The sequence below is a fragment of the Protopterus annectens genome, chromosome 1.part2 (genome assembly GCF_019279795.1).
Source record: "Protopterus annectens isolate FY-2018-M chromosome 1.part2, PAN1.0, whole genome shotgun sequence".
Taxonomy (NCBI): domain Eukaryota; kingdom Metazoa; phylum Chordata; order Ceratodontiformes; family Protopteridae; genus Protopterus; species Protopterus annectens.
Genome location: NC_056727.1, coordinates 602,888,849 through 602,906,424, shown reverse-complemented (window position 1 = coordinate 602,906,424; position 17,576 = coordinate 602,888,849). Strand labels below are relative to the sequence as shown.

The 17,576-nt window shown below is 41.3% G+C and overlaps 1 protein-coding gene across 1 annotated transcript in view; it reads left to right on the top strand.

The window, feature by feature from the left end:
* RMDN2 (regulator of microtubule dynamics 2) overlaps positions 1-17,576 on the top strand; it is a 1,837,333-nt gene that overhangs the window by 1,693,925 nt on the left and 125,832 nt on the right. Inside the window, exons 9-10 of the mRNA XM_044057972.1 lie at positions 7,450-7,503; positions 7,582-7,662. Coding sequence (XP_043913907.1) covers positions 7,450-7,503; positions 7,582-7,662 — 135 coding nt within the window. The remainder of the gene's footprint in view (positions 1-7,449; positions 7,504-7,581; positions 7,663-17,576) is intronic.

Genomic DNA, 17,576 nt, shown 5'->3' with positions numbered 1-17,576 from the left:
GAGACATGGGCACCATCCAAGGAGTGAATTTGCAGTCACTCATCCATCGATATAGGCTGCATTTGAAGAAGGTCAGGGAGGTGCTCTGTTTCACATAAATTGGAAGCTTGTTCCAGAGAAATGCCAGTCTCTGAGAGATGTATATCTCTCTCCAGCATAACCTGTTCATTGTCAGAGACTACGATAAGATCCCTGAAGCGAGTGACCGTCATGAGTTTGATTTACAAATGTGTGCCATTTCCATCAGGGCCACGTCAGAGACTGCCCCCAGAGACAGGTCACCCCTTAGCAACCTTTAGGAGACAGAATACAGTGACAGGTTTTTCAGTCTTTTTGTGATTTTTTTTATTTTTCCGTGCATAACCATTTCATCACCTAGTGAGCAGTGTGTCAACAGTGCAAGGGATAAACGACATACCCTTTTCCCCTTTTATAAGCTACTGTATCTTCCTGTAACAGGGAAACAAATATGTCTGCTTAAATACTGACAGCACTTCACAAATGTGCAAATGCTAATGTTTGCATAATGGCTGTTAATCAAGCCATACTGTGGAAGGTGAAGGAGGAAGTATTATGCCCCTGGTTTGATGTTATTAAATCACACCCTTCGTAACCATGTTGAAGAAAGGGAAGCAGCACTGGGTATGACAGCAACATTTCTTCAAGGTGCATTTTCATTTAAAGTTCTTACTTTAACTGAAAATATGCCCAGAAGATCCCCTGGCCACGTTTGAACTGTGTAAAAAGCAGAAAAAGGCTGCAGATGCTACATTTTGTTTATGACTTTCCACATAATCTTGAAGTCTGGCTAAATAAGGTGCTAGTAATATTATGTGTTTAGATTCTATAGTGTCCATGATATCAGCAGCTGTTTATAAAAACATAGTAGAAAATATATCTTTGGGCTTTTGTATGATATGATATAATACTGTATGATACCAAGACTGAATGTTTTGATATTTATCATTAAGAACATTTTTTGTCAAATAACACGGGTATTTGTAATTTTTAAATAACATTTGCTGATAAGAAGATACGTTTATTTGACTTTTTTCAAAATGATGTAAAAATGCTTAGGAATGGAAGAGAGAAAGTAGGCTAATAGAGGTTGTGGCATTCCATAGCTACTAGGTATGAATTAAGTTTATTACATTCCAGCTGTGGCATGCCATCTCATTTTATTGACCTCACATTTTCATTTGCAGTTGCTGCAATTCATCTCCAATGCAAGAAAATATTCAGCATTGTCAAATGTTTAATATGGTATCTGGAAAATGGCTGCAAGTAATTGTTTTCAGTAAAAGAAAATGCCCTTTCCTTCAGGCACACATTGCTTCCAAGGTTCATGTATCCTGTATTCAAGGCCATAAGATCATCTAGGAACTTCTTGATTCTCTCATATTAAGTTGATATTTTCATACTCCTGCCAGCTATCCAGACTTCTTTGAACTGACACAATAGTCTAGAGATCACTTGTATGACAAAGCTGTCCCTCCTCGATACCAAATTTTTTTAAAGTAGAAATTATGAAGTGGATTGCATAGTAACCTTGGGGTTGGAAAAGAGAATAACATAAGATTAAAAAAAATGGATCCCATTATTGAAGACACACGGATACCAGCAGTAAGTAGCAGGCTTCCCTCTGAACATTCTCTCATAACGAAATCCAAGTATATGGCTGTGGCTGATGGCTAGCTGGATAAGAGCCTAACTCACAACCCCATAAAAGTCATGCAAACTAAAGTAGATCACCCTTCCTGTAATCTGTGCTTAACAGTGTCTGATGTTTGTATACTTATTTCCTTTTTTAAAAGTCTAGTAACACATTGGTCAAAGCAGTTCCCAAAAAATAGAAGTAAAAGCTCATGGGAAAGCAGAACTCTCAAGCTTCTCCCTTACTCACAATGCATCCTTCCCATTACCCCAGATCTCATTTGCCACCGTTAGGTGAAAGACATGGTTATTTCACTCTCAAGCTACTGGGATAGGTAAGTGTGATTTTTGTGTTTTTTCTACTTTAAATTTTCTTAAGCAGTCTTAATTTTTTTTACCTTTGTATTAGCGTACTCTAGATACTTTCATTAGTATCTCTTCTCTCTCCCTTACCTTTCTACGTTTAATGTAGTCTTACTACCTTTGTAGGTAGTCCCTTTTTCTTACCTTACTTGTTTAAAAAAACATATATATAATATTAAGGATTTCTTCCTTTCTGTAGTGTTATGTACAGCATTGTTGTTGTTGTTGTGGTCATCATGGCTGAAAAAGAGAAAATACCACCAGGGTTTAAGAAGTGTGGTAAATGTCAGCAAAAGATTCCCTTTCTGATGCGCACACTTTTTGTGTCTATTGCCTTGGCCCCCTTCACCTGCAAGAGAGTTGTGTGATCTGCTATGCCTTTAATCCCGGAGCACTGGTAGAGGAAAAGAATAAATTTATCTTGAAGGACGTTTTACCATCTTCTTTCAGTGATGCCATGTCTGGAGAAACTTCCAAAAACTTGCCTAAATCATCTCCAAGCTCTTCTTCAGATTCTTTGAAGACCTTGGTGAAAGCTTCAAAAAGGCCTTCTTCAGATACAACAGTTTCTATGGATCTGTCCAAGAAGAAGAAAATTAAGTTGTCAGATGCAGCCCCCTTGGATCAGACAAAAGTAAAAATTACCTCTTCAAATCAATGGCTTCTTCGGATATGAAGTCTCCAAAAACAAAGGATTCATCAGCTGCAGAGGCCTTTGATCCTTCTAAAATATTGGACACATTGCCTAGGACAAGGTAATCCCCATCTGTGGACCCTGTCTCATCAAGAGTGCCTTTCTCCTTTCTTTACAGACCGGACTCTCCCTCCAGGCAGTCCTCTTGCTCTTCTAGGAGCCTCACAGTAGAAGATGTGGAGAGGGTAGTGAAATAGATCCTTTTGGTGCAGAAACTCCCAGTTGTTGTTTCAGCTCCTATCCCTTTGGGACAGGAAGCCCTTTATGTCTAAGACTCCACCTTTGACTATTCCTCCTCTGGCTTCCACCTTGTGTTTGGAGCCCTTGGATCCTAGTCATCCAGGCTCGTCTTCTTTTGGTCCAAAGATTGACGTATCCTTGGATCAGAAGTTTGCTCTGAGCTTCTCTGCGTTACTGGATCTGGAGAGCTCTTGGAGAAATGTCTACCCTGTCGGATCGTAGGTGTTTCAGTCAACTCCAAGGGCTGCACCTCAGAGTTTTGGCAAGGATTAGTTCGACTCTAACTTCTGCCTTGGGGTGGCTTTCCTTGGAGCTGGGTGGGAAGAGGAAGGTAAGCCTTTACAACCTTGGAGAGAGCCCTGTCAGCTTCCATGACACAGACAGGTCCTATTCCCTCAGGTTCCGTATCCTTCCCTCTGCGTCAAGAGTCTCAGCTAACCCTCCCACAGGGGCAGCGGGTACCAAAACCTCAGGACACCCAATTGGGTATTTCTGCCTCTTCTGATATCCTACTGAAGAGATTCCTTGGAAGAGGACATGTAAGAAGAAGCATCTAGATTCCCCTGAATCTGACACCAAAAACACAGATTTTGAAGAGTGCGAAGGATCCCCATGGTCACCTCCTGTGGACATCATGTTCTGAGACATCCTTGAAATCCTAAAACAATCTGTGCTCCTGGAGGTGTTTGGTACAGCCCATCTACACATTTGATGATTCCGCCTGCCAATGAGCTCCTTGAATTCATCTCACTGTGGGCATGGAAGGAGCCTGACTCCATTGAGCCCATACCAAGGAAGCCTGATAAAATTTTGACCCCTCCAGAAAACAAAAAGTTATGGTCCAAGGGCTACCCTGTTCTTGCCATGGTCACAAATGCGGCCACAAGGAAGGAACTAGTTAACAAAAGTTCCTCTGTTCATCCCCCCAACAGGGAGTTGCAGGCCATGGACAGGTTTGGAAAGTGTGTCTACAATTCGGGGACCTTCACCTTGAGGTCCCCGCACTACCTGGTACATTTCACCAGGTTACAAAGGGTTCTGATAAAGAAACTCTTGGATACTCTTGAAGGAATCGTGTTTGAGGAGGTTTAGGACTCTCACAGCTGGTGACCCTTCAGTCAATATCAAACTTGTCCATAAGGCTTATTTCTAATGTGGCTGAAGGAACCTCAAAGGGCAATGGATTCAAGCATAGCCATCACGAGACACACCTGGATGCACTTGTGCAACTTCTTCGAGCCTTTTACGTCTACGTTCATCAATGCTACTTTTGACAACGCTTCTCATTTTGGTCCTAAAGTAAAAGATGCATTGTCCATGTGTGAGAAGGTTGGAAAGAACATTTCTGCGGTGGCAGTGCATTTTTCCACTCCACCCTCCCAAAGATCCTTCTTGGGGAATCATCGGGGAAGTGGAAAAGTGTGGTTCAAGAAATTACAAGGATGTTTCCAAGACGTATGTGGAGTGACTTCCCCCAGAGGCAGAGGCTGAAACTCAAATGATAGATGTCACTCTCATGGTAGAGGAGGCCCGCAAGGAAACCCTTGCAGTGCTCCTGAATGGAGGCCTGATTGTCCCTCTCTGGAGGAAATCGGGGGGGGGGGTCATTTGTCCCTGCAACAGAGAGTCTGGCTAGAGATAATAAAAGATACTTGGGTGGAGAAGATCATATCCAGAGAGTATATAATTCCATTGTTCCTTCCTCTGATTTCTTGGAAAATCCCTGATGTTCCACCCAATCAGAGACATCAAGTGGCCATACAAATACAAAAGCTGCTACACAAAAGAGTCATCCAAAAGGTCCCCCTCGACTAGAAAGGATGCAGAATTTAGTCAAGATTTTTTTTAGTGCCAAAGAAAACAAGGGACTGGAGACCAATTCTGGATCTCAGCAATATAAACAGATATGTTCAAAAGATAAAGTTCTGGATGGTCATGGTTCAGTCCATTCATCCATTTTTGGAAAAGGATGACTGGATGTGCTGCATAGATCTCCAGGATGCTAATCATCATATTAAAATACAGGCGATCCAGGAGATTTCTACACTTCCGGCAAAGAGCCAGTCATTATCAGTTCAGAGCACTGTCCTTTGGTCTCACCACAGCCCCCAGGGTGTTCAGCAAATGTATGGCAGTGGTAGCAGCCCACTTGAGACTGCAAGGATTCCATGTGTTTCCATGCTTTGACAACTGGCTCTTTACCACTCTGACCAGGTATCAACTTATTATGGCAAGAGCAGAGATCATCCACACTTGCACAAGGTTAAGAATAGCGATAAATTTCGAGAAGTCAAATCTAGAGCCATCTCAAATTCTTAGTTCACCAACCTTGTATTCTGAACCCAGACCTCTTGTCTCATCCAATGGGCATGACACATCCGGGCCTTCCGAGCCTCAAGCTGACAGCTTGTCTTCTCCAATTCCAATAATAGCCAGACAATCAATGCTCTCTTCCCCTGTTTGTCACATCTTGTTGCCTTCCCTTAAGCCATCCACTAGGAAAATTTATGCTAGTAAGTTGAAAAGATTTGTACACTGGGCTATTCAAAAACATATAGACCCTTTCTCGGCACCAATTAGTCATGTGCTAGAGTTCTTCACGCTGCTTTTGAACCAAGGGCCCAGTTCCTCAACAGTGAGAGCACAGTTAGCAGCAATTTCTAATTTCCACACTGGATCTGATGGCTGCTCACTAGCCTGTCATAAACTATATAAACCCTTTTTGCGCTGCACAGTTCTTCTAAAATCCTGTTTTAAAGATCCCACGCCACATGGGATCTCAGTCTGCTACTGCAGTCCTTGATTCTACCACCCTTTGAGTTTGCCCATGATTGTGACCTAAACATTTTGTCTTGGAAGACTTTATTTTTAGTTGCCATCACCTCCGCCAGACGAATTTTGGAAATTCAGACATTGTCAGTGAAACCTCAGTATCTCATTTTCCATAAGGCTAGAGTATCCTTATGGACCAATGCATCCTTTTTGCCTAAGGTAGCATCACACGTCACCATCAGCCAATTTATTAATCTACCAGTCTTCTTCCCAAACTATTCCAACAAAGGAGAATACTTGTTACACTTGCTAGATGTGCATAGACAATTACATTTCTATTTTCATAGGACAAAAGATATCAAAAAAATGATCCAACTGTTTGTATCCTTTGCTAACTTGAAGTTGGGTGCACCTGTATCTAAAGACACCTTAGCTAAATGGCTTACTGACTGTATCTTCTTTATTTATAACAAGACAGGAATGCCTTTGTCTTGCAAAGTACGGGCTCATTCTACCAGAGCTGTAGCTACCTCTTCAGTTTTCCACTCAAGAACTTCCATGGATGATATTTGTTCAGCAGCAGCTTGGGATTCTCCTCACACCTTTATCTCTCATAATAAGCTGGATTTGGTGTCCAGAGGTAGGGCATCTGTTGACAAAGTGGTATTCAGAAATATCTTTCCTTGAATCCACCCAGGGTTCTAAGTAGCTGAGGACTCTGGGATGGAATGAAACTTGACAACATCAGATAAAAACATATTATGTACTTACCATAACATTCTATCGGTGTTGTTAATTTTCATTCCTCCTCGTCTCCCCTCCCACCACCCCCCAACCTTTTTTAGGTTTATTCTAAAAGAGCAAGGGGATATAACAATTGGGTTATATAATTATATCTTTACCATCTACAGATGTGGCATTGCCCCTTCCTCTGTGAGACTCTCTGTCTCTGTCTTCATCCAAATTATACACATATATGTAGAAGCTGTAAGAATATGTCTTTCTTTATTGCTTGCAAACAAGATCTAAGGTAATGGGGAAGATGCATTGTGGGTAAAGGAAAAGCTCAAGTGTTTTGGATTGCCACAAGCTTTTACAAACAGCCGAGTCGGAACTGACACCTCTGATCCAAACGCATCAGTTACATCAGTTAAGGAGGAATAAAAATCGACAACACAGATGGAACGTTATGGTAATTGCATAACTTTTTTATTTGTCTCATAGACAGCTAGATAGTCTGATCATGTTTTATACGGTATCCTATAACATCAGAATCATTTTCTTTATGGTTATATATCTTACTTTTGATGACGCAAGACCAGTTTGCTGGAATGGTAAAAACTGTACTATTATATTCTGATAAATCCAGAGGCTTGAAGCTTTGTAGCTTAGTAGTACATTTGTTAAAACTAGATCCGGAATTACAAATGGAAAAGGATTGCTTTGGTTAATGTTATAGAAATTTCATATTGAGATGTTTTAATCAGTTGATTTTTTTTAGTGTTTGCAAAGTGATCCATGTTTGGAGACTGGAGCTATACATTTCTGCTGTGCATGCTAGGTACTGTATTTCATAGAAATGGCATAGCTAAAAGGGCTCAGCCAGTAAACATTTAGAAACTCTGGTACCATGTTTTTATCTAAAGAGGTTTAATTTTGTGTTTAACATTTGAAAGCAAATATTTATTAATGGGCCTGACAATTTTTTCTTGATCTGTTTATATCAGGTGGAAGAACTTCAGCCTCAGTATTCAAAATTCAATTATGTATATTTAGCCAAGGTAAGATTTTTTTTTTTATGACTTGTAAAAAGGTTAAGTCAGTACTAATAAGTTGATGATTTTTCTTTTTTCTTTTAGTGCTTTAATGAGCTTGGACAAAGATCCAGTGCACTGAAGTGGTGTAATGAGGCTTCCTCAATGCCTTCTGTCACAAAAGACGTAAGTGCTATTAGATCTCCTTCAGAAGAGCATGTTGTGATGTCTGCAGCTTGATTTCTTCTTTGTCAACTCATGGTGGTCAAGGTATTATGAAGTGAAATTAACAGACAAGAACGGGAAGCTGAACTGAATTTTCACACTCTTCTAAATAGCTTCCCTTTCTTTAAGATATCCTAACACTCATATATCATTAAAGACATGGTTAAATTAATGTTAACACAATTTAGACATTTGATTACCTGACAGATTACCTTATATGCTACTGTCTAGCAAATATCTTTATTAATCACCATGAAACAGCAAGGAAAACTAAAACTGTTTGAAATAGAAGCTTACAACATGCATGGTAAAGGATGTGGTTTGAATCTTATGTCTTGCTCAAAGTTAGCAGGAACACTTGTCAAATACTGGTTTCTATCCCACTTTTTGGTTTTGCTGTATAAGAGAAGTGTAGCCCAGGAATAAATTTCCATTTGTGTTGAAAAACTGCTATAAAAGCAAATGGGGAGTAGCACTGCTTACCAGTCGCCATGATGCGTGGTTGACAGATGCTTTTTATGCCACTTACTGTGATCAGTTTGAACAAGAAGGAATATGTACCCAGTTCTTGTGCTTTGTTAAGGTTAATTTAATTTTTTGTATTTTTTTTTCTAGTAATGGAATTTGCAGTTTTTATTCTTCAACTTACGTAACAATTTCTAGAACTGTGATCTACAATTCATAAAAAGTGTGACTTGTACATACTATTTTTGTAAGATACTTAAATGTCTTTAAGAACATATGTGAAAATATGGAAGAAAGAAATAGAACATATATGAAAATATGGAAGAAATAATGCATTTGTACATTTGGTAGTATCAGTGTTCACAGACACCTTGTTTGTACTTTTCAACTTTTTTATTAGCTGTTTTTCATTTTCTCATAAGTTCCGACACCCTGTACTTCAGCAGAGAAGGATTTATCAGACTAAAAATGCATCATTAAGGGAAGCTATGGGGGGGCATAATGTCAGTGTTGTTGTTGTTGCATCTTTCGGCTTTTCCCGGTTAGGGGTCGCCACAGCGGAACTCCGGTCCGCTAATGATTGGCAGTTGTTTTTACGTGCCGAGTTGCCGGCCCTGACACACAACCTTCAACGAAGGTATGCCCATTCGCGCATGTCTCCACACAAAAGACGCTCTAGCTGAGAATCGAACGGGACAACGTCTTTCTGTGAGGCGACAACGCTACCGCAGCACCACCACCGCGGACTTATGTCAGTGTGCAGGTCTATATTGAAGGACGCTGGTTTGACTGGTATGTTCACATTAAGAATTCTTCATTATTTATAAACATAATCATTTGAACACATTTGTGGATTTGTAGGTTATAGAATGGTTTACAATCTTATGGCCATCAAGAAATGTGATAGCCATCATGCCCTGTTGATATTTTCTGTCCCACATGTAGATATCAAGCCCACTTTTAAAATGAGAGAAGCATTTTGATCCTGTTCCATTGAAAGTTTGTTCCAGAAGCACCACCTCTAAATAATATATCTATTTCTTGCGTTTAGCTTTTCTGTTTTCTTTTTTTTTTTTTTAATTTAAGATGCACATAATGGGTATTGTTCCACCACTGTTTGCTTAAGGCAAAGATTTTCAAATAGTCTGAGGTCAGATGTATCCTTGGAAGTTCAAGATCAATGAACTCTTCTGTTGTTATGGTCAGGAATCTCTGTGCCTTTTTTGAGTTGCACCATATGTTTGGGCAACAGTCAGCAGAAAACAATACTATAGTCAGTGACTGGATGTATTAAGGAGGTGTGCAGAGGGATGGTCATACCCCTACTTCAAAGAGATATAACTTTATTTAGTCTTATACTCTACTCTGAAGGCCTTCTTCATAGTGACTGCTGTTATGTTTGAGTTACAATCAGCCAAACCCAGCAGCAGCAGTTGTACCATATTTTCTTGACCTATGTTTAGTGACTGCCAATTCATGATATAATTGAAGGTTTTTTTTTTTGCATTAATGAAAACATTTTGTTGCCAGAGCAAGTGTGGAGCTTCGCCAGTCCCTCTTCCATGAACTTGGCATCAGATTAGGAAATGATTATCCAGCTTGAAGTAATCTGCATATTTTGTGATGTACAGATTCCTACTCCATTAAACTTTATAGATGAAAATTTTGAATAAAAGAGCCCAGTTCAGATTCTTGCAGATCATCATTAGTCACTTTGGTGGATTCAGAGAGGAGTTCACCAGCCTTCACTGATTGAGTCCTGCCTGTCAGACAGTATACCACTTCCCCAGTGATGCACCCACTGTTCCTACACATTTTGAGTTTGGGGATGATTCTCAGTATAGGATGACATCTGATGCCTCTGAAAGTTCTTTATTACATAGTATAAATAATATAGCATTCATCCATGGTGACTGTGACATCTTTGAGGAAAGCCACTAAGTTCAGGAGACATGACGTGTTCTTTACAAAACCGTATTGATTCAGATCATTGATAAGGAACTCACCTCTCTTGACCTCGACTAATTGGAGGACTATGCATTCAGTTGCCTTGCACATGATGCAAAGCTAGTTAACCTGCAGTTTTCAGGATCCGTTGTCTTGCTGTCTTCATGTATAAACACAGCTAGTACCTGCTGCTGAAAGTCAAGGATGTACCTTGATGTAAAGGATTTGTTTAGGTAAATATGACAAGGCAATTTTTTGTTTTGTTTCAAACATTGAGTCAGAATATGCTCTATATCAGTAGGACCATGGAATGTATTCATTGTATTGTTCCAGATGTTTGTAACCATATTAAATGTGATTTGAGATGTTGGCTTCTCTAATAACATGGGGGGGAGGGTTGACCACTCGATACAGGTCTGAAATAGGTTCATAGGTAAGTACTAGGCTATCTGCCTGAGGGCATATCTAAGCCTAGCCAGAATGTGTTGGCTTTCACCGCCCCCTTAGATTAGTTCCCTGTGCCTCGGTCCACCAGAGCCATTAGTTCCCTGTGCCTCTGTCTGGCAGAGCCACTGCAGTGATCGCCGGAGTAAATTTTCTGTTTCCCATCCAATCGTCAAGGTTTCTCTTGAAGAGTGTTAGTGAGGGGCTCTGCCTAATGTAGATTGAAATCCTGTTCCAAAGCATGGGGAGTCTCTGGGACAGGAATCTATCCCTCCAGCATGTCCTATTTATCGTTGTGGTGAGGTTTAGATCCCTAGAGCGTGTGGCTCTTGGGGATTTGTTTTTTTTAGGTGGAGCATGTCCATCAATTCTGGGTTGGACATGGCCTTGTATGTCAGGCAGAGATCACCTCTGAGTAAGCGGTATGCAACCGAGTACAGCTGGAGTTTCTTCAGTCAGGCTGCATAGGGCATATGTTTGAGGCCAGTAATCCTCTTGGTGAGGTACTTCTGTGGTCTTTCCAGCTGTTGGTGTCTTGTAAGGTACATCCCAAATGGGGCATTGTACTCTATGATGGGTCTGATGAGTGATGAGTAGAGGGGCACAATAACCTCTTTTGTTCTAGATGCAAACCCTTTTGTGATTGGGTAGGATTTTCAAACCACCTTGGCAATATGATTATCAAAGGAGAGATTACTATCTACTTGGGTCCCCAGATCCCTTATTACATTTTTACTCATTTTCCAAATGAGTGGTAAATTTCCTTGATGGTGTGTAAGAGATCTAAAATGGATTGGAGTAAGTTGTAAAATTAACTGTCATGGAATTGTATCCTACACTGTAACCTTAAGATGTTCTTCGTGTTTCACTGTTGCAGTCATTACATTTGGGTAATCTGCTGGCAGGTTGCCCTCAGTTGGCCTGAATAACAAAGTCTTGGGTCCTGCGTTGGTTGCTGTCTCCTCTTCCATGACGTCAGGTCGTCAGGGGTATCAAACATGCAGCCGACGCCGTTTTATTTAGTCTTTCTTGCCGCTCGGTGCCCGAAGCAGAAGCAGTTCACAAGTGCTGGTTGGCCGACTCCTGAAATTTTCGTATTCGAGTTTCAGAACCAAAGTCTTCAAACTAAAGCTAGGTACCCCGTTGGGGAAACTTTTTCTTGCTCCTTACCGATGTCAGTAAAAGTTAATAATTGCATTACTTGTGGGAAGCAAATACCTCATAAGGATTTTCATTTGTACTGTATTCCTTGCCTAGGCCCAGATAACAACGTGCCTTGCTGTCGGTTTTGTGCTAGATTTAACCAATGCACTATTAAGCATCGGTATATTTTTGCTTCTAAATATTTTGGTTCAAGATTTAATTATCCTGAAATGTCGTCGGTTAGCAATCCGACTACCGGAGTTCATAAAAAACGCAAAGAAAAAGACAGAGACAGACCGTCGAGTTCCAAAACCAACGACGAAGCTTCTCCTAAGCCAGTCGCCGGTTCGCTGGTACTCAGTGAGGTGCTTTCGCAGCCCCTGATACCCGCTAATTTTGAGTCACAGGCCTCTACCGAGACCCATTCGGAGTCCGGTATGCCGCGAGTTTCTCAGAGTATTGAACCCACTGATGTCTCTCCCTTGGATGGGTCTGGAGCCGCTGAGCAGGCACTGGCTTCTGAGAGTGTTTTCAGGCCTCAACATTTTTATGTTAAACCGACGCCAGCAACAAAAACAAGGTCAAAAACTACTTCTATGTCTAAAAAACCGACGCATGAGCCACGTGCTCAGGCCTCTATGCCTAAAAAGCAGATGATCAAAATAACTGAAGACTTAATTACCTTGATCAGGGGTTCCCAACCCCCCCCCCCCCCCCCGCTAAGAGGCCTAGGCAAGGCACTGATTATGAATCTTCAGATCAGGTTTCCATTTCTGCTGATTCCTCTTCTGATCAGGAATTTTCTATTCCACCCTATGAGGATTCTGATGCAGAGGAATCCATCCCATCTGCATCTCCTCCTGAGGATTACTCTTTTGGAGAGACTTTGCATACTTTAAGGGAACATTTTCACTGGGAGAGTCAGGACTTCTCTGAATCAAAGAAGAGGCTTAGGGATTTCCTTCTTCTTCGTCAGCATAGGCCTTTGGCAATACCTCCTGTTTTAGACATTGTGGATGATGTGTTCTCGGAATCAAGAATGGCTCCTCATTCCCTGCCTCCGGTTCCTAGTAAGCCAGACAGATATTACAGGGTTCCTGACTCTCACAAATTTCTTTTCAAAAATCCTGCTGCTGATCCTGAGACTATTTCTCAGGGTCCCAAGGGTGTAAAGGCCTCTGCAGTCAAAAATCCTACTCCTTCTGATAGAGATTCCAGGGTGCTGGATAGATGGGGTAAGATGGTTTATACGTCTGCAACCTTGGCAATCTGGGCTTTAAACTGCCAGTTTCATATGCTTAAATATCAACAGCATGTTATGGGCTTACTGAAACAGAAAATTATGTTGATTTCTGATTGTGTGGAAAATAAAGAGTTACAGGAATTATTGCATTCAGCAGAACAAGTTGGAAAGCATACGTTGCAGTGTGGTTTTGATTCCTTGGAGGCCTCTTGTAGGGCTGCCGTTACTGGATCTGTGATTAGAAGGCATGCCTGGCTCAAGGAGCAAAATCTGCCTGATCATGTTAAAGCTAAATTGTTGGATGCTTCTTTGCAGCATGATACTCTGGTAATAAGGCAGAAGAGGTTTTAAAGAAAATGGAAGACAAAGCTAAATCTATGCAAACTGTAAAAGATTTCTTGCAAGTGCAGCCACCCAGGATCAGTAGGCACATGCCTACTAAAAATTGTTCCTTTCCTGTGTCCAACAGAACCACTCAGGGCAAATCCCAGGCGCTCAAAAGGCTCCAGATACCAATCACAGGGTTCATACAGGTCAAAGCAATGGGGTACCTCCACCTCCAAATCTGGAGGAAACAAGGCACAGCCCTACAGTAAGCAGTCTCAATGACTTTCCTCTACCATCACCAAGCACTTATCTTTTGGCAGCCCCCTTGGGGGGGAAAAACTAGCACTCCATGCTCAAAATTGGCAGTTAATTACCTAGGACAAGTGGGTAATAAACATAGTATCCCAGGGGTACAGATTTAATTTCCATACTTTGCCAATTCTAAACGGATGGCCGGATCAGCCACAAAACCAGTGGGCAGAGGCCCAGAAACAAGTCATGTCCCTCATGGATATGGGGGCTATTCAACTGGTACCAGAAAAGGAAAAAGGACAAGGTTTTTATTCAAGACTTTTCCTGGTACCCAGAAAAGACAATTCATGGCGTCCAATAGTGGACTAATTGATTTTGAACACATTCCTGGACATTCCAAAATTCAAAATGCTGACTTTACAACAGCTGCTGCCTATGCTAGGCAGGAATGCTTGGTTAGTAACTCTAGACTTAAAAGAGGCATACCTGCATATCCCAATAAGGGAATCATGCAGAAGATACCTCCGCTTCAAGGCAGGTTTTTTGCATTACCAATTCTCTGCACTGCCCTTTGGCTTATCTACTGCGCCCAGGGTATTTACAAAGTGCCTGGCATCAGTAATTGCATTCTGCAGACAAAGAAGCATTCAAATTTATCCTTATCTGGACGATTGTCTCATTCAAGCAGAAGACAAGGACACTCTTCTTCAACATCTGGCATTTGTAAAAAGGCTTCTAGCATGCCTAGGGTACACCACCATAAACGAAAATAAATCACAACTGGTACCCTTTCAAATAATTACATTCTTGGGTGCATGTTTGAATACAACTGCCCAGATGGCTTACCTCACGCCAGACAAACAAAGGCAACTGACAACATACTTCGAACAAATGGCAACAAAAGCCCAGTTATCTGCAAGACAAATTCTGCAGGCTTTGGGGTTCATGGCATCCTGCATTCTACTAATTCCATATGCAAGACTGCATATGAGGAAACTTCAATGGTACCTAAAAAGTTTATGGAGTCAACATTGTCACAGTCTGGAAACAATGATTCCTCTCATTCCCTGCCTACAACAGGAGTTTCTGTGGTGGGCAGAGACATGTCACCAAAACAAGGGACTGTCATTCACTCTACCCCATGCCACCCGAACCCTAACTACAGATGCATCAGACTATGTTTGGGGGGCCCCACCTAGCAGGGAGATGTATTCAGGGCAAATGGAGCCCAAACCAAATGCATCTGCATATCAACCAGAAAGATATGTTAGCTGTTCAGAATGCTCTCACAGCCTTCAAGGACTTACTTCATCCAGGACAACTACTGATAAAGACGGACAACACCACAGTTATGTGGTACATAAACAAGCAAGGGGGTACACATTCCTACCCACTTTGCAGACTAGCCATGGCCTTGTGGAACACAGCCTTGATTTACCAAATACATCTTCAAGCTCAATTCCTGCCAGCAAAACAAAATACTCTGGCAGACGACCTATGCAGAAATCTTATGGACCCGCATGAATGGAAACTGGATCCACAAATCTACAGCATGTCAACACATAAATGGGGGAGCCCATACATAGATCTATTTGCCTCTCCCCAAAATTATCAGTTGGACAAATTCTGCACAAGAACTCATCACAAAAAAGCATGGAAAGTGGATACACTATCCTTCAGCTGGAAAAACCTATCAGTCTATGCCTTTCTCCCTCTGCCTCTACTCTCCAAGGTCTTACTAACAGTCAGACAGGAAAAAACAAAAATTATCCTAATTGCTCTGGACTGGCCTCACCAGCACTGATACCCACTTCTAAGGAATATGTCTCACCTTCCTCCATGGTACCTGCCTCAAATACCTCATCTGCTGTCTCAGCAGAACTATCAAATTCTGCACACTCAGCTCCAAACTGTGAATCTTGCAGCATGGCTAATCAACTAAGTAAATCTGTGATGGATGTCATTTTGGAAGCCAGAAGGCCTAATACTAGAAAATCTTATGCTGATAAATGGAAGAGATTTTGTGCTTGGAACCAAGCACAAGGAATAGACACAGCACAGCCCAATATTCCTCAGATTATACAATATTTGACTGAGATGCTTGACAAGGGCCTATCTTTTTCTTCAATAAAAATCCATGCCTCTGCCATCTTGGCTCATTACAACACAGAGCCTCCCCTCTTTTCTCATCCTCTGCTTAAACAGTATCTTAGAGGGGCCAAAAATGTAAGGCCTCCCAGAACATCACCAGCTCCTGCATGGGACCTCAATTTTGTGCTGGAAAAACTCACCCTGCCTCCTTTTGAGCCAGCAGCTACTGCGGATATAAAATTTCTATCTTGGAAAACAGCTTTTCTCTTGGCAGTCACTTCAGCAAGAAGGGTTTCAGAACTATAGGCTCTCATGGCAGTGGAGCCTTTTATTACATTTTACCCGAACAGGGTGTCCCTCAGGACCAATCCTTCTTTTATGCCTAAGGTGGTATCCAGTGTGGCTCTTAACCAGACCATTCACCTGCCAACATTTTACCCAAATGTGCAGAACAAGGGGGAGCAGATTCTGCATTCATTGGATGTACACAGACAACTAAGATTCTACTTAAACAGGACCAAATCTCTAAGAAAGTCTGAGCAACTACTTGTAGCATTTGCTGCAGGGTCAGAGGGGGAAGGCTATATCAAAGCAGACTATTTCTAAGTGGATAAGCCACTGCATTCATTTTTGCTATTTGCACCATGGTAAACCTGTGCCCAAGGGAATCAGATCACATTCCACCAGGGCTGCCTGTTCTTCAGCAGCTTTTCTCAAAGGGGTCCCAACAAAAGACATTCTAGAAGCTGCTACTTGGAGCTCTGTTCATACCTTCACAAAGCATGATCATTTACCTCTCTTCTCCAATATCCAGGGCAAGCTTTGCCACTGCAGTCCTGCAGGGTCTTATAGCCGCTCCTAATGCTGTTTAGTTCCATCCTCCCATCCATAGCTTTGGGATTCTGCCCAAATGTAATGACTGCAACAGTGAAACACGAAGAACATAGTACAGTTGTGTACACTTACCATAAATGTAGATGTTCGACTGTATTCACTGTTGCAGTCCTGGTTACCCACCCGCCATCCCCCTTTCTATACCTCTTCTTTCCTTCACTATACTCAAACACCTTTGTGGTGTATTTGCTTTTAGTTGAAGGTAAGGTTTATGTTTCTAAAAGTGCATTTATATATTTACTGTTTATTTATATATATATTTTTGCTCCCGAGTTGGGGGGCACCTGACATCTGGGGCAAGAAAAACTGAATAAAATGGCGTCGGGTGCATGTTTTATACCCCTGACGACCTGACGTCATGGAAGAGGAGACAGCAACTGACACAGGACCCAAGACTTTGTTATTCAGGCCGACTGAAGGCAACCTGCCAGCGGATTACCCAAATGTAATGACTGCAACAGTGAATACACATGAACATCTATATTTATGGTAAGTGTACACAACTGTACTTTTCTTATTGCGATTACATATTGCTTTATTGTTAATTCTTCTTTTTGTATCACTCTGTGTCCATAGAATTTCCTTAAGGTTTTGCTAGTTTTCTTTAGGATTTGTTCTACCTTATTTAGTTTGTTCCTATTATATTGAGAAGGACTTTGTTTGTAAGCCTGATCAAATGTTTTTCTTTTACAAACCATATTGATTTTATCACTTCACCATAGTGGCTTCCTTTTAATTATATATATGTACTTGTACCATACTGTGAAATATATGAGGATGCAGTTGTTTCCATTTCAGATGTTATGTATTACTTCCTGGATGGATACCATATGAGGCAGAACAGGTTAATCCCAGTCCATGGTTGTAAGACTATTGCTATTTACCTTGTTGTTCTTATTTGTATTATCACTAATGTAATTTTACTCTGAGTCAAGTTACCCCTCATCCTAAGACTAAATAGAGCAGTGTCATGATTACAGAAGATGGGGGAGGGGATAATATGAGAATGGGAATGCAATAAACCTACATTGATGAATAACGTGTGTGTGCGACATTCTTCTCTGTTGTG